Source organism: Macaca fascicularis, chromosome 14 (genome assembly GCF_037993035.2).
Source record: "Macaca fascicularis isolate 582-1 chromosome 14, T2T-MFA8v1.1".
NCBI lineage: Eukaryota > Metazoa > Chordata > Mammalia > Primates > Cercopithecidae > Macaca > Macaca fascicularis.
In genome coordinates, this window is record NC_088388.1 from 89,128,276 (window position 1) to 89,153,180 (window position 24,905).

The window sequence follows — 24,905 nt, forward strand, 5'->3', positions numbered from 1 at the left end:
AACTCTAGGTAAGCTACTTAACCAATCTCATAAGTCAGTTTCCTCATCTGTAATGTAAGAATAAAAGAATCTACCTAATAGGGTGGTAAGGAAGATTAACAAGTTAATCATAAAAATAAAATCTGAATACATATGAAACTACAAAATGAAATAAGCAAAATGAAGAAAAGCATCAGGGTGTTAAAAAATATTAATACACCAATCTAACCTCTTTAATGAAGGAGGGGAAAGTGCCTCAAGTTCAGGAAGGTTTCCCTTTTCCAGACTCAATCACTAATCTTACTTTTATCAGCAAAGTCTTTAAAAAAGAATTTAAATAGTTAAACAACATCTCTGCCAAATTAAGAAGGAATGACAAATTGAATTGACACATAATCTTTAAGCAACATAAAAATGTTTAAGGCTGGAAGTTGTATTTCTTTTCAACGGACATTAAAGGTGGCCCACTAAATGGAAAAACTAAGAAAAGTCATTTGAGTTTTTAGTGAAAACATGGTCTTCAGAAAAACTGTTCTTAAAGATAGTCTTCACAATGAAGAATTCTCCTAAAAAGTTAAAATCAAACAATATGCAGAAGAAAACCTACGCAAGCCTGGTATTTTTGAGACAGTGCCATATGTATAAAGCCATAGGCATATACATAATTAAAGAAGGCAAGCCATCCAACACCACCAGATTAATTTAAGTTGTAAGATACCTGGGCAGTAGGGAAGCAGTCAGGGATAATGAACAACAACAACAAAACCCTATCTATCAAACAATCAAAATAAATGAAACAGAAAAACCTATTAACAAAACCTAAAAACAAGCTGGACTTAATAGCTTGCATTTCAAAACTAAAGCCATGGATACTGGCGAAAACAAAGTAAATACCAAACATAAATGCCAGATCAAAATAATTTTCAATAAAAGATGAACGACAAAAAAACCTGTTAATGTTCAAATAGATAATTTAAAAGTACCTGACTTAAAAAAAATAATTTACAGAGTACATACCCATATATCCTAAAAGGGACACCAGCCCTCATAAATGAGCTTTTAAGAATTTACTTACTGTGAGTATATACATGACATAAATTATCAGGCTGAGGAATAACTGATTAAAAAAAAAAATAGGGAGTTTGGAGAGGGGAAATAACTCAAAGTCCCTTTAAAATATTTGCAAGAACTCTTTGAAGTTTCTCTTCACTTTGATGGTTGAATAATTTTCTGAAGAAAATTCTTAATTAAATCCTTGTAAAAATATATAAATTAGAATAAAGTAAAATCATTACAGTCCTTTGCCAGTATAGTTACACCAAGAAGTTACATCTTCAACCTATAAACATTTGTTGATTCCTAATCATAATTGTTTATAAATTACTGGCATAAATTATTACCAAAAAGGACAAGTCTTAAGACCTTGAAGAGTTCCACTAAAAACAGATGGTAAAAATAAAATGTTCTATTTTATTTAATAGTATTATACAAAGGTTAATTTCTTAACTTTTATAAATGTTCTATGATAACGTCTGATTATAACATTAAGAGAAGATTAATATAAGATATAAAGAACTCTTGTATTATATTTTTACCACTTTTCTGTAAACCTAAAACTAGGTCGAAGTAAGAGGTTAAAAAAAGGCTCAGTTTATTAGGACTTTACTTCCTTTATACTAGTAAATGCGCTATGAAAGAAAAATAGCATTTTAGGTTTCCCATGTTTAGTCACCAAGCATACATATAATACACCTAACTTTGACTGCTTTGCTGCAGTAAATTATTTTTAATGCTAAAAAAAAAAGCAAATTTCTAGAGAAACAAATCAATAAGCTTTTTTTATTAACTTTTTTGACAAACTGAGAGTAAAACATATGCTACCTAATGATACAACTGTGTCCCTTTAAGTCTAAGATAAATATCATTCAGATTTTTATCTGGACAAGAAATTCAAAGGCTCCTTAAGAAGAAAGAAATGAAATACCATGGTCACTAATGTAACCAGACTAAATATAAAAGCCGTGTGTGTGTGTGTGTGTATATAAAAATCAATGTTTTGATCAATGCAACTAATCTGAGGTTACAATAACTCACTGCTTTAAATAATATTTCAATTACATGTAAAGATTAAGATACTGTTTAGGGGAAAACAGCCTCAGAAAGAAGTATTAACAAAAAGGCATATTAATCATTACCTTTAATCAAACTAAGTATCAACCTTTCCCCTAACCCATAAAGACTTCATGTCTCTAAATGGTTCCTAAATCATGGAAGATAACTTGAAAAATTTTAAATACATCTCAAGGTATTAGATGCTTATGTACTCCATGTGGGTCCAACTTTTACTGCCCATATTTCTTGTCATGGTAGTGTAATGTCATGAAAGTCTGGTTGCCAGATCTTTTTGTTTTTATTTGTAACAGAGCTAAACCTTTTAACAATTATATTAACTACATCTAAGTTATTTGCTAATGGTAGTAGAATGATATATATGCTTTATTAACGAATATAGTACTTCTACAAATTTTTCTTTAAGAATTCCATAAATACCAAGGAAAAGAAAAGATTCAAGGGGTTTGGGAAATAAACCCCCTTTAATTTTAAATCTACATAAGTTTAATTTATCCCCAAACTTTCTAAGTTCTTCCAGAGTTCCGGCCTTCAGAATATTTCCTAATTTTTCTTCTTGAGCTCTGCACTGCCTCAAACATATCCAAACGATCTAATTCTGTGTTACCTATATTTAATATAAAGTACAATATATAATCAACACTGTATCACTAGAATTGTGAAGCTCTTCATGACTTAAAAAAAAACTCCAAAAGAATTAAGCTATTTTATTTAACATGTAATAGTCATAAAGCAACTCTATATATTTAGTTTTCTGATATCCTAATGTATTTCCACAAACCTTTTAAGTCTACAATTTTATATAGTTTTCCATCAGGGAGGCAAGGTATATATAATTTCTTTTTATATTTAACTAAAGGTTTTAAGAGGGCTTAGTCTCTAAATCAGTAACAATCAGTCATAACACCATACAAACACATTTAAATATTCAGGAAAGAGGTTTTTAAGATTATTGCTTAGTCTTATAAAATGGTAAATTGTAACCAAATTGGTATCTCTGTATTCTTATTTATGTTTCCTATACTCTTACATCATACTGCTTGGCAAGTAATGTAAGTTTTGACATAATTTAAAAATTCAAGTAGTTGTAAACAAATTCTAATTTGTTAAACAATTCATATATTCCCCTTTATTTACTATACTCAGAATTAATCCTCCTTAAAAAAGTAATCATCCCACATAGAAAAAAACTGCAGAGCTTCATCTCTTCCTTAAATATTTTCAAGTACTGTAAGAACACAAATCCATGAAAAAACTGACTAAAATTTGATATTTCATCTTGCTTTACTAATTATGGAATAATACGAAGACATAAAAAAAAAGTTCCTTAATATTTCTCTGCTTAACAAAGAAATACAAAGAAATACTGCAATTATGGTTATGGGCTATTTTCCAGCCTCTTCAAGTAAAGGACACAACTATGGTTCCTACCAGTAAGGAGAAATGAATAATCAATCAATCTTACATAACACAAAAGAAAGATGAGAGGCACAAAAAGACAAACTGACTTTGGCTTTTAAGAACTTAATGTTAACCCTGAAATGCCACATTCAATAACACAACAACAAAACAAAAGATTACAGCAGCAAGCCACCACTTCACACAGTATTAAGAATTCTGAAATATGTAATAGCCTTCCTCCCATCTCCCATTCAATCTGTTGTGTCATCTTTTTGTTTTTCCTGCTTTTTAGCTGCAGGCAGTTCAAGGCTTGCCCACTGCATTGGTTCCGCTTTTCTCATATTGATTTCAATCTTTGTTGCAGTCATAGTTACATAACTTCGCTTTACATCAATCACCTGTAACATATCAAAGAGAATTACAGGAAACTTCGGTGGTTTTATTCGTCTCAGAGGAAAACATCAGACTTGCTTATGCCAATAATCTCAAATCCAAGCTTCTAAAGGCTTCTTTTATATCTAGACTTAAACTTTTTGGTAGGATACACTTTTAAGTTATGGATCTATACTTTGCATCAATGTTTACTACAGCACTGTCTTTTATTCTACAAATGATCTCTTATCAGAAAAAAATTATTATAAATTTGTAATACTTACACCCCATAATTTCACATTTTGATCAAATTCCTTCTCTCCTTCAAATACAATGTGCACATTTAACTGAAAAAGATATACACAGTTAATTGATCAAATTCAAACTGAAGATTTATGGTATCAAACACTGATTATAAAAATAAGACTGACAAAAATGAATTAAACTATTTTAAGAAACTGCCAATACTGTATTGTTTCATATGAGAAAAGCCGCTGACAAAAAAGAGTAATTGGCTTCAAGTTTCACACTGATAACTAAGTACTGTATTACTTGATAAATCTACTACAGTATCTCCAGAATGGTTCAGCAGTAACTCTATTATGCAGAAATCTTCATTTAAAATAGTTTCATAGATTTAATTTTTTTTAATGGGAGTCATTATAAAATCTTACCCACAAATCAGCTGAGATATAAACAATACTTCAAAATATAGTAACATAAAGAAGGATGTATAGAAAAGAATTTTTACTCAAAATTTTTAGATGTACTTACCAATGTGCTATTTGCTTCTACTCGACTAAGTTCTGGAAGTGAATTTTTAGCATATACTGAAATGGTAACTTCACCTCCGGTCTGATGCCAGTCATGTCTACATGGAACAACTTTTTTACCCTGTAATATAAGAGAAACTTTGTAAGTTAAAAAAGTGCCACATAATTTCTTAAAAAGAGGAATTTGACCCATCTAACTGAGAAAAAAACTACCATGCACAACTAAGCACTTATCTTTAAGGACAAAAAAATTCTAAATTTCCCAAGAGGCTTAAACAACAAAATATATCATGATACAAAGATTCTTCATAAACTTTATGATTTGAGAACACACTTTCTCCTTCCCTTTGTTTTTCTCTTTTAGGACCATTAATATTGATGCACATTTAAAAAGACAACTTAAGAACTCCTACTTCATTTAATCCAATTTTAACATTCTGTAACCTACTAAGTACTGTCATCAAAACATTCTTTGAAGACTGAAATGAAAGACATTTGTTTACTGGGATAAATCAGATAACACCTTAACCTCATGCACTAGAAACCTTATTTATTTTCTACAAATCAGAACCTAGGAAAAAAAAATCTGACCAGTTATTACTTTCTTCCCATTTTAATAAAGAACAAATGATTTTTGGATTTTTCTGATTATGAAAATAATCCTTACATAACAGTAGTATACCGCCCTACCAGTATTTTTTTTTTATAGAGGCAAATGGTGATTTGTTATATAAACAAGAACAATTTAGTTACATAATTCAGGAAACTCTGAGACACTACTCTTGTAAACGGTACTATTTTCGTTTTGATAAAATTACATTAACTAAATTTCAATTATATATATCACTCACATTTTTGCCCTTAGCTACTAACTTACTTAAAACTTGCATACATTAAAAAACAAGAAAAATTACATCATTTTATCTAGGATTATACTTCCAAACTTAACATAAGAGAAAACAGTATTTTACTTTCTCAAACTTAAATTTTCAAACTTTTGGACTAATACAGATTCCCTCACTTTTTACTTAAAAACATTTCTGATAGTTTTGTGGTAGATGAACTTTTATAACTTCAGGGTATTTTCATAATATCCAACCATGTGTTATTAAAAAGCAGCAACTAGGGCCGGGTGCAGTGGCTCATGCCTATAATCTCAGCACTTTAGGACTAGGCCAAGGTGGGTGGATCACGAGGTCAGGAGTCCAAGATCAGCCTAGGCAAGATGGTGAAAATCCGTCTCTATAAAAAATACAAAAATTAGCCTGGCATGGTGGTGCGTGCCTGTAGTCCCAGCTACTGGGGAGGCTGAGGCAGGAGAACTGCTTGAACCTGGGAGGCAGAGATTGCAGTGAGCCTGCACTGCACTCCAGCCTGAGGAACAGAGTGAGACTCTGACTCAAGAAAACAAAAGGTCAGGGAGGGGCAGCAACTACAGAATACTCAAATATAGAAATCTCTAAATTAATTTGAAAATTTAATACATTATAAAATACATTTATAGCTAAAAGACAAAAACTTACTGAGCAATAAGTTGCTCATCCTCTTACAACTTAATGGGGTTTTGGGAAATTATTTGCATAGCCCCGAAGTCTTTTTAAAAAGGTCTCCAGGGAAGTAGGAAATGATGCTTTTTTCCCCCATTTTTGATAAATATCCCATTAGCAAGCAGAGGCATTCAGAATTCCACTGAAGCAAGACTGTAATCCTCCTCTCTGGCCACTAGATGGAGAATTTGTGCATCTGTAAATGATTGAAGTTTTAAGTGGCCAAAAGAATAATCAGGTCTAAATGTTTTAACATCACCAAATTCATAGAAAAGTAATTTTTAAAAAACAAAAAGCAGGAAGAGGCCATGGAGCTGATTTTATTAATTAAAAAAGACAAAAATGCTTCAATTTTGTCAGGCTTAAATATGTCACAAAACCCCACAAGCTTGCATCAAAACAGACGATGGCTATTTTGCTCAAAAGGCAGTGCACTGGCAGCCTCACTCATATTCATTTTATTTTGTAGTCATATCAAAGCTCTATGGTGAAAAAAGAATACTTTAAAAAAAAAATCTAAAGACAGAATAATTTAAAATCTTTAAAAAATGACTCAGATGAATATAAACCCAGTGTGCTATTTTTGGAAGAGTTATGTTACTTACAGCATCTTTTTTAGTCCACATGTGTCTCCCTTTTGTACAGCCCTCTTGGGCTAAGAATGTATTAAAATCAGAAGTTTTTCTTCTACAACAGCTCCAGTATTTCATCCTTCAAATTATCACAGAAAAACTTCAGAAATAAAATCTCACAACCAATTAAATCCAGAAGTATTTTAGGGATAAATCTGATTTTTAAGAAGTCAGTTAAGTATACAACTCCAGTATTTTACAAGTATCTAAGTTACTAAACAGCTAAAAATGAATGGACAGTATATCAGGAAGACTGTATTTTAAAACCAGGTTGCCATTTATTATAGTAATCTTGGCATTCCTGAGTAGACACTTACAGAAATGATACCTGAAACACTTAGTCTTCCTGAATAAAGTCACTTAAAATCATCACCTATTCCAAATCCATTTATCACTGACGGCTGACACTCCATTTTTTCTTGTGAAGCTACCAAAAACTTGTATGACCTAAGATTTATAATCTATTTCAATAAACCAATATAAACAAATTAAAAATGAATGATTATACAACAAATCCCAAAGTAGGTGAAACCTACTTATTGTTTACTTGAGATAAATCAAAAACAGGAAGTCAAATATCATGGCAAAACTTCAGGTTTCAAGTCCTGAAGAATGTGGAAACAGTGGAAGATGTTTACATAGTGCTGCATTTCTGTAAACTAGAGCATAATATAGAAGAGAGGCTCTCAACTGCAGGACGTGGAGAAGTATGGGTCTTCTTGGGATAATGGTGTCTTAGTGCCCCAGGGCCCAAATTTCTAAATGCCCTGCAGTGTGTAGGACGGTCCTTCAAACAAAACATTTACCCCAAATAAACAGCATCACTTTTAAATACAGGATATAAAGAGAAACAGGTGGTTTATATCATAATGACCACTTAAGAACTGTAACCTTGTTTCTGTTTTCTCATGTATAAACATACAACATACAAACCCCTGTGTTTGTGTAGGCTATTGTGAAGATGTTAATGACAATGTAAGTAAAATGCCTAATAACACTGCATGGCAAACAATGTTTAAAGACAGAAAGGTTTAACTTTTTAAACTCTACCATAAAGTATTTTAGTAAGTCATGCATAAGTTACCCTTCATGGAAAATAGGTACTCCAGAATGATATACACAGACTTCTTCTAGACTCTCTAGACCCCGATATGTCTAAAAATGAAACAAAGAGGAAAAAAATTAGCTGTGCATCTCACAGTTACATATCATACATATTGCAGTACTGTTGACCTCTATGAACTTTGCAAAATACTTAAATGACAATTACCTAGAAAATTCATAAATCCATCCCACGCCATTCTGTTAAAAAATGAAAAATGATTCCCTTTTGGACTTGGTTAAGTTTTAGGTCCCTGTGAGAAAGTCATATTAAGATACTTTCAGCCTTTTAAGTATGAGATCCCATCCAATCACATTCAAGTACTTACTTAGTACTAATTTAGAAAACAATGTTGAAACCAAGGGATTAATACTCTCAACAGAAATACAGTTATGGCATGACTTATGTGTATAGTAAACTCCATGTAGGTATTATCAAATAATATGAGAAATCTAATAAGCAATTCTGGAAGTTCTAGAGTGATGGTGATTTCTTATCCCTATAAAGGGTAAAATGAGCTGCAGACCTATATATATATCCAGGGTTTGTCTGGAAGATCCGGGCCCCATTGCTGCTGTAGATGGAGGCTCTACAGATGAATTCACAAAAAATTATGTTAATAAAACATGGATGTAGCCAGTAGTATATTTTCTATTTATAGCACTACCTACAAACAGAAAATTCTGTGTTTATCTTTTATAAATCCAAAGTACAGTACTAGATGTGTATATCTCCTTATTTCACAAGAACACAAAACTTGGTATGTTAGCATCTACTAAACTTAATGTTACTGCCCCCACATTCTATTCTTTTCCCCATATTATTTGATGGCACCATACAGACTCAGTTTGTCAAAGCAAAATCCATTAGTTCCTTTTCAGCATCTCCTCTCCCTCCACCCATAGGTAGTCTATAATGAAATCTCATCAATTTGACTTGAATATATCAATTTGTTGATCTTCCTCATAAGCTTGCAGACTTTAAGCAGACTACACTAACAAGTTTCTACTATTTCTCAGTCTTTGATTTCTATTTTCTACTATCTAATTATCAAATTACTATCACCCTCTTGTTTAAAGTTCTTTACATCCATGTCACACCTTATACATTAATCAGTTCTAGGTCATTTACATATTTAAATGTGCCTCCATATGAGAAAACACTCACAGCCCTGAAGTAAGCAATGGTTTCTTAAATAGAACATAGAAAGCACTAGTCATAAAGAAAATGATGGACAAATTGGATTTTGTTAAAATTAAAAAGCCTGTGTTTATCAAAGTCATCATTAAGACAGTGAAAACGCACAGAATTTCTGACAAGAGTCACAGATAAAATACATAAAGAATTCCTACAAATTGGTAGGAAAGAGACATTAGAGAGACAAGTAAAAGATTCTGCACACTTCACAAGAGGATATACAAATGGCTAATAAACATACATAAAAGCAGTCATGATGAAGGAAGTACAAATCAAAACCATGATGAAAACACTACACACACTAGAATGGTTAAAATACAAAAAAAAATGGTACAACAAAATGTTAACAAACTGTAGGACAACTTGAATCAGCCTCACATACTGCTGGTAGAAATACAACCACTTTGGAAAACTATGTGGAAGTATCTGTTAATGCTAGAGATATACAGATGGGCATACCTAATTCAAAATCTGTTAACTTTTTGAGAGCCAACATGACAATTAAAGAAAATACTCATGGAGCATTTCAGATTAGGGATGCTGAACTAATTGATAAGTATAATGCACATACACCAAAATTTTTTAAAAAATCCAAAATACTAGAAATGGAAATGTGTATATGTGTCATAAAAGTCATGCACAAGAATGTTCATAATATGGTGGGTGCGGTGGCTTCACGCCTGTAATCCCAGCACTTTGGGAGGCCAAGGTGGGTGGATCACCTGAGGTTCAGGAGTTTGAGACCAGCCTGGCCAACATGGTGAAACCTTGTCTCTAGTAAAAATACAAAAATTAGTCAGGCGTGGTGGGGGGTGCCTGTAAACCCAGCTAGCTACTCAGGAGGCTGAAGCAGAAGAATTGCTTGAACCTGGGAGGTGGAGGTTGCAGTGAGCCGAGATCCTACCATTGCACTCCAGGGTGGGTGACAAGAGCGAAACTCCATCTCAAAAAGAATGTTCATAATAGCATTATTAAAAAATTTTTTTTAATTAAAGGACAAATAAAGTAGAAATTATTTGTGGCACATTCAAATAATGACATACTTTAAAGAAATACAAAGACAAAACCGTAACTACATGCAACAAAGATAAATAAAACAAGCATTATTACACAGAAGAAGACAAACACGAGTACATATTCTATGGTTATTTTTACATTAAACTCTGAAACAGAAAAAAACCTATGTTGATTGACAGAAAAACATTTGAGGGAGATAATGAATGAGAAAACACATAAGGAGTGCTCTACACTGCTGGTGTGTCTAACTTTGTGAAAATCCCTTCAGCTATAAATTTATATTGGTATATCCTTTAACAAACTTCAATGCTATGTTTCAATGAAAAAGACTAAAAATGTCTTCAATTTCAATGGCCTCCACAATCTAACGTACGATCTAACTTCCCTGCACCACTAAACCCTTTTAGGATCTGGCCAGGTCTACTTATCTCTATTAATCTCAACTCCACAGCAGCAAATTTGTACCATTACATCATTTTCTCTATACTTCTGCTATTACTTATGCTTGAAATACCCTTTCTCTGTTTTTCCTGTCATTCACTTTTCAAAACGCATCTGATACCTTCTCCTTGATCTTCCTCTATTACCCTACCATTTGCATTGCCTTTCCCACTCCAGTAATTAATTCTCTTTTATCTACTACTTCTACCTCATACACATGTAAATACAATTATATCTCCATTCCTTAAATGATCTAAAATTTAACATGAGGAAAAAGTACAAACCTGCCCCCACCCCATTTTCACCTTGTTGGTCAATGGTGTCACCAATCACCCAGATGCTTGAATTCCCTTCACATCAAATCCATTAGCAAATCCTGCTAATACAGGCAGATGCTCCTTTGCTTACAACGTGGTTATAGCCTGATAATACCATTGTTAAGTCAAAAAAACCTTAAATTACACCATGGTAAGTTGGGAACCACCTGTACTTTATATTCTATCTTTCATTCTACATGCACTGTTCTAAGCATTGAAGATACAAGAACAACAAAAATCCCTATCCTCACAACTTTTACTCAGCAGGGGGGTTAGATGATATAGATCAGAAGCAAAATAAGTATGCAAAATAATATAAAGTCATAAAAGCAATGGAGAAAAAAGGAAAGGGAGAAGAAATACTGGAGGATATGCAAGTTTTATATCAAGTAGCAAGAGGTAGGAAAAGGCCTTGCTGGTATGTTCGACTGCATCCCACATTTAATCACTTCTCAACAAACTACTCTCCAATCACATTATCTGGTCTTCCATAATAGCATCCTAGCTGGTTTCTCTTCTTCCAGTTCCACTCCTGCTCCCTCACTACATATTTACCATTCACCAGTCACAGAATCTTTTTAAAACCCTTCCGTAAAGCAAGTAATAGCTTCTCATAATACTTAGAATAAAGCCCAAATACCTCATCCTGGCTCAAAAGAACCACCATAATTTTGTCTCTCTCTCCCACCTGCTATCCTTGCCCAAGCTCTACAGACCTTGTTATTCCTTGAATAGCCAAGTTCTAAAGCCTCTGCTCATGCTACTGCATCCAAAACACTTCACCCAGGTTGACATAATCCATCCAGTACAATATGAAGATTTCTGATTTAGTGTTACTATCTCAAGAAGGGCTAAGCACTCGTTAGTATGTTTTCTTATCATCCTGATTTTGTAATATCTACCTAACTATTTGTTGCTCTTCTCCCCATTCTAGAATATCAGCTCCGTAAGAACAGAAATGTTTGCTTTATTTGATACTATGTCTCCAGCCCATAAAATGTCTGGCACATAATAAGTGCTCAGTAAATGTTAAGTAAATTGGAATTACTTATTTTCATTATTCTACTGGACATGATGCTACTCAGTCTCTTATCCATGATTGTAGCCCTAGTCCCCAGCATAATGTCCAATATATAACATGCATCCAAATGTTTGAATTGAGTCAGTGAACTGCACTTTTCTCAAAATTAAAATTTTACTTCATAACACATCACGAATCTTGTAATACATACCTTTGAACACCCTCCATTCTTACATGAGGTCCCAATCTTAATTTCATCATTGTCTTCTTCTGAAACAAAGAAAAAAAAATCAAGTTTAAAAGTTAAAATAGAACTTCACTGTGGCATCATTCTTAAAAAGTAGGTTTTCCCAGAAAACAACACTTTTTAAAAAATGACTGACTAGGTTTTGCTTATATCCCCAAAATGATATATGACACATTTCTTCTTCTTATTTTCTTTTGAGGACCTGGTGTCTTCGACAATGCAGGAAACAACTTTTTCCATAACAAAATGTTATATCCAATATTTTAACTTTGTAAAATAAATCATGAAAGGGTGTTTTCCTCCCATGGTACCAGGTATAAAGTCAGAGAATAGTGAATACATTTTGTATAATGTACAAGAAAACATTTTAAAATATCAAAGAAATTTAGCTGATTCTTAAAAAAATAATGAACCTGAGAGGCCTGAGAGGCCGAGACGGGCGGATCACGAGGTCAGGAGATGGAGACCATCCTGGCTAACACAGTGAAACCCCGTCTCTACTAAAAAATACAAAAAAGTAGCCGGGCGAGGTGGCGGGCGCCTGTAGTCCCAGCTACTCGGGAGGATGAGGCAGGAGAATGGCGTAAACCCGGGAGGCGGAGCTTGCAGTGAGCTGAGATCCGGTCACTGCACTCCAGCCTGGGCGGCAGAGTGAGACTGTCTCAAAAAAAAAAAAAAAAAAAAAAAAAAAAAAGAACCATAAAAGAAAAAAAATTTAATATAGGTTCTCATTTTTAATAAAGACATGGAATTAAAATATTAGGCGTATTTGTAGTTTTTCATATCTGACATTTAGAAGAAAAAAAGTTTCTTAACTACAATTTGCTACTTTTCCAAACTATTTATATGCAGTAAACTACTGTTCTCTCTTTTGGATAACTGCTTAACTGCACCATAAAATAATTACAATAAAACAAAATAAAATCTTACCTTTTTTATCTTCTTCATTCCCTGATGACAGTTTAAGTTTATCAAGTGCTTGTTTTAGGGAGGCAGATATTTTTAATTCCAAATTTGTCATTGGTTCATCTGGGCTGGAGAATTTTGAAACCTTATTACCATTATTTATATACCAAAATATTTCTTTGTACTCCAAATTAAAAACCTTAAAAGTGTTTTGAGAAACCAAATGCTTTGGGAATCAAATGATTCCCATTAAAAAGTTAAAAGAAGGTGTTTTATAAATAATTGTTACAACGTATCTACATTCTGTCTTAACAGAAAAGCTCCTTATATTAGAATAGCAAGTCTCAAATAATCACGCTATTGTCAGCATATTTAATTATTAATCAGTTGCACTAACGAGAAGGGAATAAAGACTAGGAATTCAACTTTTTCAAGATGAGTAATGCTGAGGAAGGGACCATAATGTACTTTTACATCCCATGCCCAAGCAAATGCTGAGCACATAATGAACATGAAATATAAGTAAGTTCTAAGTGAATCCATACTCACTTCTACCAGTGGGGATAATTTATGTGGACACTGGCATATGGATCTGTAAATTCAGATATAATCGTATTGCAAGGCAATTTCAGTAGGGTTAAAAAAACATCTAATATTTCATAATGGCTAAATGTTGTATACACAATTTATTTAAGTACATTCAATAAATAAGTAGTAATAATATTAATAAACACAGCAACAAAAACAAAAATTGCAGGCTATTTGTTCTATATCCACAATGAAAAATCTGACGAAAGAGGCATTTTAAAAGTACATAGGCAAGGCATGGTCACTTATGCCCGTAATCCCAACACTTTTGGGAGGTTGAGACAAGAGGACTGCTTGAAGCCTGGGCAACAAAGAACCCTGTCTAGCAAAAAATAGAAAATATTAGTCAGTCACTGATACGGTTTCCCTGTGCCCCCACCCAAATCTCATCTCAAATTCTAGCTCCCGTAATCCCCACAAGGTGTGTGAGGGAGCTGGTGGGAGGTAACTGAATCATGGGGATGCATTTTTCACACGCTGTTCTCATGATAGCGAATACGTCTCAGAAGATCTGATGGTTTTTTCTTGCCTGCCACCATGTAAAACATTGCTTTATTACTCCGTCTGCCTTCTGCCATGATTGTGAGGCCTCCTCAGCCATATGGAACTGTGAGGCCATTAAACCTCTTTTTCTTTATAAGTCACTTAGTCTTGAGTGTTTCTTCCTAACAGTGTGAATATAGTAATAGTAGCATACACCTATAGTTCCAGGGAGGGGTAGGCAGGAGGATGGCTTGAGCCCAGGAGTTCAAGGCTGCAGTGAGCTATAATGCCACTGCATTACAGCCTGGGTAAGAGAGGGACTGTTCCTCTTAAAAAAAAAAAAAAAAGTATGTAAAAACCTACATCCTCATAATTTGTGTAATACCACTAAATGAATTTAGGATAAAATATTTAATTTTTCTCACCTCATTGCCTTTTTTCTTTTCCTTTTTTAAAGAGTCAATCTCAAGATCCTCCTGCCTCAGCCTGAGTAGCTGCAACTACATGAGCACACCACTAAACCCCGCTAATTTTTTTTTTTTCTTGGAGAGATAGGATCTGGTTCAGATTGGTCTCAAACTCCTGGGCTCAAAGGAACCTCCCTCCTGGGCTTCTCAAAGTGCTGGATTATGAGCTTGAGCCACAGTGCCTGCCTCTTACTGCCCTTTAGTAAAATAATGGCTCAACATTTAAAGAAAAAATTAACTCATACTATTACAGTATAGACTCTATTATATTACTAAAGAGATTAACAATGAGCCATGACGGAAGTTTTGTCTTTTCCCAATTATTTTTCTAACTGCTAAATTGGCCAACAAGGCATTCAATGGTTTCTTCTAACTATGAAGATGGAGAGAGAATAAAATCATCCTGAGTAGTTTACTTAGCAATAATCTGTACTCAGAGTGTAATGAACAAATAAGCACCTAAAGTTTCTTAGGGTTCTTGTCTTGGTTCTATATTATTCAATACTCTATAAATTTATTTAAGTAGGATCAATGGAGAATAAAGGGAAAATCCTGAGTTCATAGCATGAATAAAAATTGCAATAGATGCCTACTTGCAGCCAAAAAAAAATTCATTTTTTTTTAAGTTCTGAAGTTTTCTTCTAAAACAATTTAGTACTCAAGTGTAGCATGAAGAAGACCTGGTTCAACAAAGGTACTCAATATACATGCGTGGGAATACAGAGTCTGGTTATCAGAAGGCGAGTATGAAGAATCTGTACAATTCTATTGCACAATGAGCAAAAGTTTTTTTAAGACTTTCACAAATATGTCACCTAAATCAAATGCATTAAAAATTGACCAGTAGTAATGAGATTAACAGTAGTTTTCAGGGATCTGAAAGTAAAGATGGATGATTAGGCCTCTGCATTATTTTCTACTTCAAACAGATTCCATGACACGGAAAACTGCGTCAAAGAATTTTACCATGCCACAGTGAAAAAGATGCACAAGAAAAATGTGTGACTTCCCCACCCTGATGATACATGTCCCTGTAATTATGACAATACAATATGCAAATCTGTTATGTGGTTGTATTGTGTACATGCTCTCAAGTTGAAGAGATATAAAAATTTAAGGCAGATTTAAGGGAGAAACCAAATGGTTCAAAGCTTGGTGGCCTACGTGGTAGCTACAAATGGTATCATGCTAAATCATAATGGAAAGTACCATGCACAAGTGCTACTATTGAAGTATGACAAAAATATGTAACTATATAAAGTATACCTTGGTCTTTTTATTGCTTCTACTGGCTTAGGGGCTTGAATGATGTGTTCCTGAAATTTAGGTTTTAATTCAGATAGTTCCTTCTTCTCAGTAGTCTTGACTTCAGGTTTGACTGGCTCAGGTGGCTTCTCACTATTATGTCTACCTTTTGTACAGCCCTGTTAATGAAAGATATTCATTAAGAGCTATATATTTTACATTTCATGATAGAAACACTATCTTTTCGATTCTTTATGGATTCTACTTCATGTTTTCTCCAGTTTCATTACATTGATTTTAAGAAATTAAAAATAGAATTCCAAATGTGCTATATTTGCTCAATCTCTGAATGCTTTTTAAAAAAGTTTTTGAATTACACTTCATAAACATCTACTTATTCGATTAAAAATATAGCATAAACTTCTTGTTTACAGAGGAATTCTGGAGAATCTCACAAAGAACTGTAAAAAATAGTTTCACATAAAAATCTGTTACTCAAAAAGGTCTCAATTTGAGACCTAGTTCTCAACATACTTATTAGTTACATGACCTTAAGCATGACAATCTTTTTAAACCTCCATTTCCTCATTTGTAAAATGGAGGTAATCTTGGGTAAGATATTTTCTGAAAGGGTTAAATAATATAATGCCTGGCACATTTGGCAGGTGATAACCTTCAACAAATGTTAGTTACTTTTCTACTACATTCTACTGAATTATATATACTCTTTAACACCTCTGAAATAATACAATCAATAGCATTATCAGTTTGTTAGTATCTTTAGTTTTCTTAGTGGTATATAAAATGGTTTTATATAAAAGTGATATACAAAATATTTCAACAGTATCTTAGATAAAACTTTATCATTCCTAACTGAAAAGGCTTTAAATTGTTGCTTACCACTTTATCCTTCTTGATGTTCTTTCAACATAACAGAAAGAACAAATCTAAAATGATAAGCAGGTAACTCATATCTTAAAACGTTAACTTCCAAAACAGATTCTTTATTTTACAAGCTGTGGAAGGGAGATGAGCTGCTTTTTAAAAGGTGTTATCTGCAAGTTGATGAAGACACCAATCAATCTGTATCAGAAATCAGACTCCTCAAATCTGAAGCTTTCTGTAACATGTGTTTTTAGGAAGATAATCTAGAAAAAAAAATTAGTACTTACTACAATGCTTAAGAAATCAGAAAAATCAGTTGTTCTTCTCTTACAGCAAGACCAACCCTATGGAAAACAAGAGAAAGAAATTAAACTCTATTTGCATGGGAACCACGACCCACTAAAACACTCTACTTACACTTATCTACTTGAATCCTGCAGTAACTTGCGTATACATAGAGTGTAAAATTTCAGTGTTGCATATAATTCACCTAATCAAGTAAAATGAATATTAATCTTTGATTTTTAAAAAACCAATTAACCAATGTTAAAGTGATTTGCGTTGTGCCCTATCATCAAGGGAAGCACCTTTATAAAACAAAAACGGCTTTTCTTTTCAACAATCGGGTCTGCTTATTAGAAGAAAAACACATTATAATTCCTAAAACTATCACATAAAGAATATTCAAAATAAGTTAGGTATTTTACTTTTAAAATCTACTAAGTTAACGATAATAACTATAATTTAGTTTTTAAACAAAATCTATTACAGTTTCACAATAAGCATTCTATCTTCAGAACAACAAAGATTAATTAACACAGTAGCCAAAGCACTGTTAAGTCTTTGAAGGTGATCTTTTCAGTGAGAAGCATAAAGACACAGAAACTATTACTATTTGTAACTTTTGAACAATCAGGTAGTTTACCAAAAAATGGTTTTAATAATTATCTCTTAATCCCAATGTTTATAGAGAATAGGGAAACAAAAATGCAAAATCTCAAAACGTGGAACTTCAGATGAAGATTTGGGACTAAATTCAGATTAAGAGGCAACTTTGCACCCATCCAGCTGGACCTCGCTGATTTTCAAAAGACTGCATAAAAATTAGGTAGTGATTTTTCTCATAATATGCACCTGTAGGTTCCTTTTCTTTAAAGGTAATTTCAAATATCCTATAATTCAACTTTTCCTTTATTTTGAAATTTAATTATCTTTTGCTCTGAGATGTAGATCAATCACTACAACCTTAAATATAGGGTTTAAATAGCATCAATAATATAGTCAACAGAAAAGTTATTCTATAAAAGTTTTACTGTCTTAATCATGTACTGAATTATGTCAGATACTGTGATACATACATGTAAAATATGATATAGGCCAGCTGTTCCCAAATGCCAATCTGGATTCTATGCTAGTCTTCAGTACAATGAGAAAAGGAAAGATAAATTTAAGTTATGTGAATATAAGGTTGCTAGTTGTCTTTTTTCAGCAAGATTGTCCTTTTCTCCGAACATGCCCCTTCCAATACTAAAACAGTCTTTCTTTTGTCAATGCAATGTTTAACTTCTTACTTCGTCAATCAACTAGTATCCCTTTATTGATGTATATACATTGTGTCTGAAATCTTCTGGACTGTGAGATCCAATAACCTTGGAAAGTCTAGGATTTTAAGAAATGGTTATAAAATAGAGACCATAATAAACACTACAACTGCAGAAGAGAGAGAAGCAAAAATATTTCCAAGTGAAATCATTAAGACTTGGACTGATTAACAACGCGGTAAGAGAAAAAACAGGCAATGGACCAAATGATCAGAAAGTCAGTAGTATCATTATTAGAAGCAGTAAAGTTGAGAGGCAGACTACTTTTGGAATACACGGTACACACTAGAAACTGGTCTGACGTTGCCAATGAGACACATAAATAGAAATGTGTTGTAAGAGCCACCGGCGTAGAGGTGACATTTGAGAAAACGAATGAATGAACTGAATGAGAGAAAACAGCCAAAGGTTACCTTTAACAGCTAAGAGGAAAACAGCATAAAGAAAAAAAGAAAAAGATACAGTAAAACAAAAATAGCAGAATAAATGGCAGTCTAGGAAAGATAAAATTCCCCAAAAGGAAAAATAAACATTTCCACAGCACCACAGTTTCCACCACCACAAAGATTTGTAAAAACTAAAAAAATGTATGGAGGAATAAGGTCTCAACTTGTCCTACTGAATGTCTTCTGTTTTCCTCACTCAGGACTAACCAGACTAATACATCTTTTGTTAGATTTGGTGGTGTAACAGTGAAGTGCCAAAACAGTCTAACTACTCTCTGGAAGGTATAATTAGACATTTAAAGGGCACCAACAATACTTAAACATGTTTAAGACTGCTTATGTTCCTGAGAACCAAAGTTGCAGAACCTAAACCCATGGCAGCCCTATCACAGCATTATCTTTTGAGATATACAAAGGAAACTCCTTAAATGTATCATATTATCATGAATTTTAAAAAGACGATCAGCAAAAATCTAGTCAAACAACACTGTACTAATTCTCCATAACATCAAAGAAGTATAGCTGGAAAACAGGTAACGTTTCTTTTAAGTAAAAACACACTAAACTTACATGTCTGTCCGGAGACTGGCACTTCTGTCCCGAGACTGGCACTAAGTGTTTATAACAATCTTTTCTAAAATTCAGAGCTGTTATTAGCCAGTAGTGACAGACTGAGATTCAATATGACCACTCTATTTCCCCCCAAAATTAGAAAAGTGAAGAAAGGGGTGCAGAAAATGAAAATAAAGACCAGGCACGGTAATCCCAGCACTTCGGGAGGCTGAGGCAGGTGGATCATCTGAGGTCAGGAGTTTGAGACCAGCCTGGCCAACATGATGAAACCCTGTCTCTACTAAAAATACAACAATTAGCTGCTCATGGTGGTGGGTGCCTGTAATCCCAGCTCCTCAGGAGGCTGAGGTGGAATCGCTTGAACCCAGGAGGCAGAGGTTGCAGCAAGCTGAGATCGCGCCACTGCACTCCAACCTGGGTGACACAGTGAGACTCCATCTCAAAAAAAAAAAAAAAAACACACACAAGAGAGAGAATTAAAATACAATTTTATAACTGGAAAAGACCTTAAGATCACCATCTACTGTCTTTTCTTTGCCTTTAGTGGAAAAGGCCACTTAAAGCACCCCCCCTCCAAAGGTCATTAAGAACTCACCAGCTGAGAAAAAAAAGACGAGAAAATAAAGATTTAGTATTACATCTCTCAATTCACTACAGTTATGAAGAAAATGAAAATATACTTCCTACCTTCAATGCATCGTGAAAGACTGGAACACCTGGGTGGTATGTGCAAGCATCTGCAGAAAACAGAAGAAAAAAAAGTACCACTCTTTTTACAATGAAGAAAAATATATATATGATCATCTCCTTAAGGTGTTAACCTTTAATCCTTTTACCAAACGCAGGTACTTTAAAAAGGTACAAATGACTGAGTTTGATGCGCAGCACAAAGTGTACTATATTAAAATAAGTAATAATTCTAATTCAAGAGTATGATGACTAAAGATAAAAATGCAGAATTCTTTACGTGTAACAATTATATTTTATATTCCCTTAATCTTGGTAGTAAAATTTGTTTAGTACCAAAACTTCAAACCCCCAAATTTTGACCAGCATTTTTCAAATCTGCTTTTACAAATATACTATCAAACTTGAAGTATTCTTACGTGCATTAATCCATAAAGGTTTCACAAGAGATTTCCTAAAAGGCATTTTGTAATAACAGGCTCAAGATTTTAAATACTGTAAAGATTTTTTGCAGTATCTAATTGCTAATTTAACTTTCCTAGACAGCAGTCAATTCCTAGCTACAAACCTCACTAAAAAGACGACTAGAGCGCCTCTGCCCGCCCCCCCTCCCCCTCCCCACACCGTCTGGGAAGTGAGGAGGGGCGTCTCTGCCCGGCCGCTGTGCAACCTTCCAAGTGTGAAGTGACAGCCGTGTGTGTGATATTTCTGCCTTCCCCAAGTGTGAATTTTCGACATTAAAGTTTACTTTTTAATTAAAAAAAAAAAAAGTCGTCTAGGCCGGCCCGGTGGCTCACGCCTGTAATTCCAGCACTTTGGGAGGCTGAGGTGGGCAGATCACCTAAGGTTAGGAGTTTGAGACCAGCCTAGCCAACATGGTGAAACCCCTTGTCTACTAAAAAATACAAAAATTAGTCGGGCGTGGTAGTGCATGCCTGTAGTCGGAAGGCTGAGGCAGGAGAATTGCTTGAACTTGGGAAGCAGAGTTTGCAGGGAGTCAAGATCAGGCCACTGCACTCCAGCCTAGGCAACAGAGCAAGACTCCATCTTAAAAACAAACTCACTCTGAAGTTCTACAGCCTATTTTCAAGATTCTCACTGGATGTTATTCTGTACTTCCCTCCCCACTACACCATCAATCTTTACTTCTCTTATGTAAAGGGGTTTATTACAATTTGTGTTGGGAACAGGCCCCCAAATCTGGCTATTAACTGGCCCCAAAACTGGCCATAAACAAAATCTCTGCTGCATTGTGACATGCTTGTGACAGCCTTGATGCCCAGGCTAGAAGGTCGTGGGTTTACCTGAATGGGGGCAAAGAACCCCTGGCCCACCCAGGGCGGAAAACCGCTTAAGGCGTTCTTAAACCACAAACAATAGCATGAGCGATCTGTGCCTTAAGGACACGTTCATGCTGCAGACACCTACCCAGAGCCCATCCCTTTATTTCCGGTAAGGAATACTTTCAGTAAATGTTATGATTGGCTTGCTGTCAATAGATACGTGGGTAAATCTCTGTTCGAGGCTCTCAGCTCTGAAGGCTAAGAGACCCCTGATTTCCCACTCCACACTCTGTATTTCTGTGTGTGTGTCTTTAATTCCTCTAGTGCCACCAGGTTAGGGTATCCACGACTGAGCTGGTCTCAGCAATTTGCAAGATGGAGTACCGTATTTTTAAAAATCAGGTTAACAGTCAGCTTCATCCCTCCGCAATCTGCTTATAAGACTATCTTTCAACCTTTCAATTCTATTTAGCTTTCAATGCTCTACAACAACCTTGTCCAACATGCCACCCCAGACGACTCTGAATGTAGCCCAACACAAATTCGTAAACTTTCTTAAAACATTATGAATTTTTTTTCTGTTTTTGTTTTCTTTTAAGCTCATCAGCTATCATTAGTGTTAGTGTATATTCATGTGTGGTCCAATTACTCTTCTTCCAATGTGGCCCAGATAATTCTTCTTTTTCCAATGTTGCCCAGGGAAGCCAAAACATTGGGCACCCTTGCTCTACCACTTGATTCCTGGTGCTGCCTCAAAATAATTCATTACTGGTGCTCACAGAAATCTCCCCGCTCCGTTATTAGCCAGTATTGCTTCCTTAGTAACCATGTGCTGCATAGATACCAGCTAATGTAGAAAGTGTTAGAGGTCTCTTCCTGATACAGTAAGTAAACCCGTGGATCAGAAAGATGTTATTAATTAAGGGTAGCTGTGGAATTAAGGGCCGAAAAAGGAGGCTGGAAGTAGAAAAGGATACGCAAAAGGACATGAATTTGAGAGGGGAATGGAAGCAGAGAATAGATTCAGTATTTTCAAACACTAAACTTAAACATAAAACGCACAACGTATAACAGAGTCAGAGGCATAAAATGTCACAATAATAGTCAATTTTGGCAGCATGGCAGCAGGAATGAGTCAGATCTGAACCATACAACTAGTATGAACACAATTTGAAAGCCACTGCTTTCAAAAACAAGAAGTAACAAGCAAATGGGCATTCATAATTTATTTAATGTCCATCCTTTCTTTATCAGTTTTAAGAGTTTTGGTAAAATTAATGTTTTATGGGTGAGAAGCTACAACACAGTAGTAGTGGTTAAGTGTCCAGGGCTTCTAACATTGTGGGTCTGACCCTGGCTAAATTTCTCACTGAGCTGCTCGCTAATAGTTCCCTCAGTTTTCCTTGTATACGTCGATTAAATAAAATACTGTTTGTGAAGCTGTGTTTATTAAAGAATAAGTGTTTAACCTATGTAAGTTACCAACTGTGTCTTCCTTAAACACTCTTTAACTTGCGTTAAAAATTTAAACGTTCTATCAGCTTAAAAGGGAGTCTAATTTCTGTCCCCAGGAGGAAAAATAAATCATGAGACTAAGTCAACAAGCATGGTAATTATGCCATAGCACCAAGAAAAAAAAGGATTTATTGTAGATTAAGAAATATTTAAAGATAACAGATCTAGCATCTGGCTTACGCAAAATGTAACTTGCTTGTGTATTTACCTCTTTTAACTTACTTCCGTGAACTGTACAAAGCCAAACCTCTTCCTAAAAAACCTCCTAACCAACCTTGTAGTTTTTGTCTCCTACTCCGTATCTCCATTTTCTTCTCCTTCCATTCACTCAATTTACTTGACAAATTTATTCTAAGTCTCTTTAAAAACCGTCATTTCGCAAAAGTAAATATACTTTTAGCGATCTTATTTAAATTTCTCTGCTGTAACTGATACTGCTGACCACCCAATTTTTGAGACAGTTTTCCTGGTCGCTTTGTTTCCTAGGCACTGCAACAATTCACAGATGGATACAGACTTCCAACAAATGACTATCTCCCCTGAACTTTACTCTCCCATAAGCAAAGCGTCAGGCTTTCTCCTGTATTCTATATAAAAGCAGAATATCTGCAGACATAAGTGCAATTAATTTTTTACATAGGCTGCCAACACCAAAGGGCTTTAAAATCACTTCTCGATTTTGTCATCCACTGAAATCTCACAATTTTCCTCTTGAGTAGCATCATATTTGCATCATAAAAATGTCAGTGGCGGTAACTTGAGTATTGCATAGGTTGGATTTTCCTTTTCCTTAAAACCCTGTATCAATGGTCTTATTTTAAATAGCGCCATTAATTTATCTGTGTTCCAAAAATAAGTATTTCAAACATCTCAGAGGTGAAGAGTTCAAAAGGCATCAGTTTTCATCTCCTCCACAATAACGAAGGATCTTATTAATACTACCTCATTGAACTGAGCTTCTCTATCAAAAGGGTCTAAGTAACACGGCATGCGTCCCAGGGTTGTTATGAAGATTAAATAAGATGATAAAGCGATAATGTCTGGCATGCAGAAAACATAAACTAAATGCTAATTCAATCTGAAAACGTGTTGTCACTTCTCACACTACGCAAGGAATCATCTTCCTTATCAATCAAAACTTCAATTCACTGATCACTTCCCGTCCTTCATCTAATAGTCATTTTCGCTTTGGATCCTTAGCTCGACATCTAGGTGCTGCAGATGACATTCGCTCGTTTTATAGTGGAGTCAGCATGGTAGTAAAACGTGGAGGCCACAAGAACAACCAACAAATGCCGCTAGTAAGAAAAAGATAACTAACGTACCACCAGGATGAACCTATCAAAACAGCGTAAAGATACAGAGTATTGTCCCTTATCAAGAACACCTGTAAGAGGTTTGTAACAGCGGATCGACTGAACACAAACTTCTACAAGGAAGAGCTTACATGCTAGGGCAACCCGCTGCTCATCCCGGCCACCTCTCCCTCTCGCGCAGGCAATCACAGCCAACACTACTTGGGGAGCTACAAAGCAAGCTCACCAGCACCTCGTTAACTTTTGCTTCCCCGAGGAGAAAGATGTTCGTTCTAAATTCCAGGCGACTTAAAAGGAGTGAGGGGACGACGGGGGAAACACGTGGATCCAGAGATGCGTCTCTCTCCGCAGTGGCAGAGGTCAGGCGCCCGGGCCGGGCGCTCGCCAAGGGAACGCGGCGCACCAGAGGGCGGCCGGCGGGCTGTGCGGGCGGTCAAGGGAGGCCCAGGAGGGGCATGGACCTGGGGCCGCGCGAGGACGGCTGCAGGAGATCCGCGGGCACCCTCGGGCCCAAAGGGCCTCCCCCACTGACGAGGTGGAGAGGGGCGGGAGGGCTGGCGGCGCGTTCCTCTTACCGTCGGAATTGGTCTCGGGATCGAAGCGCTGACCGCAGCCCCGGTTGTAGCACAGCAAGGCCATTTTCTTTTCCCACCGTCACAGGCAAGGCCCAAGCACCGGGAACGGCAAGAGGACACGTTAGCCACTCCCGTGTCGCTAGCACCGGTCTGACGACT

General features: G+C 35.2%; 1 protein-coding gene across 4 annotated transcripts; it reads right to left on the minus strand.

The window, feature by feature from the left end:
• Nucleotides 1–1,788: 1,788 nt before the first annotated feature.
• Nucleotides 1,789–24,905, minus strand: CHORDC1 (cysteine and histidine rich domain containing 1). Of its 4 annotated transcripts, none has more exons than XR_012422784.1 (12): nt 24,747–24,905; nt 20,058–20,107; nt 17,038–17,094; nt 15,887–16,044; nt 13,107–13,210; nt 12,141–12,199; nt 8,463–8,525; nt 7,919–7,989; nt 6,808–6,913; nt 4,657–4,776; nt 4,167–4,229; nt 1,789–3,908 (listed from the first exon to the last, which is right to left on the minus strand). XR_012422784.1 is itself a non-coding variant. In XM_005579341.5 (11 exons), exons 1-11 carry the CDS (start codon nt 24,808–24,810, stop codon nt 3,762–3,764), a joined length of 996 nt encoding a protein of 331 aa, XP_005579398.1. In that variant the 5' UTR covers nt 24,811–24,905; the 3' UTR covers nt 1,789–3,761. The 4 variants fall into 4 exon arrangements, 2 of the variants coding, with proteins under 2 accessions (XP_005579398.1, XP_045227137.1); XR_012422785.1 differs by having other exon boundaries at nt 2,802–3,908; nt 12,141–12,196; XM_005579341.5 differs by lacking the exon at nt 8,463–8,525 and having other exon boundaries at nt 12,141–12,196.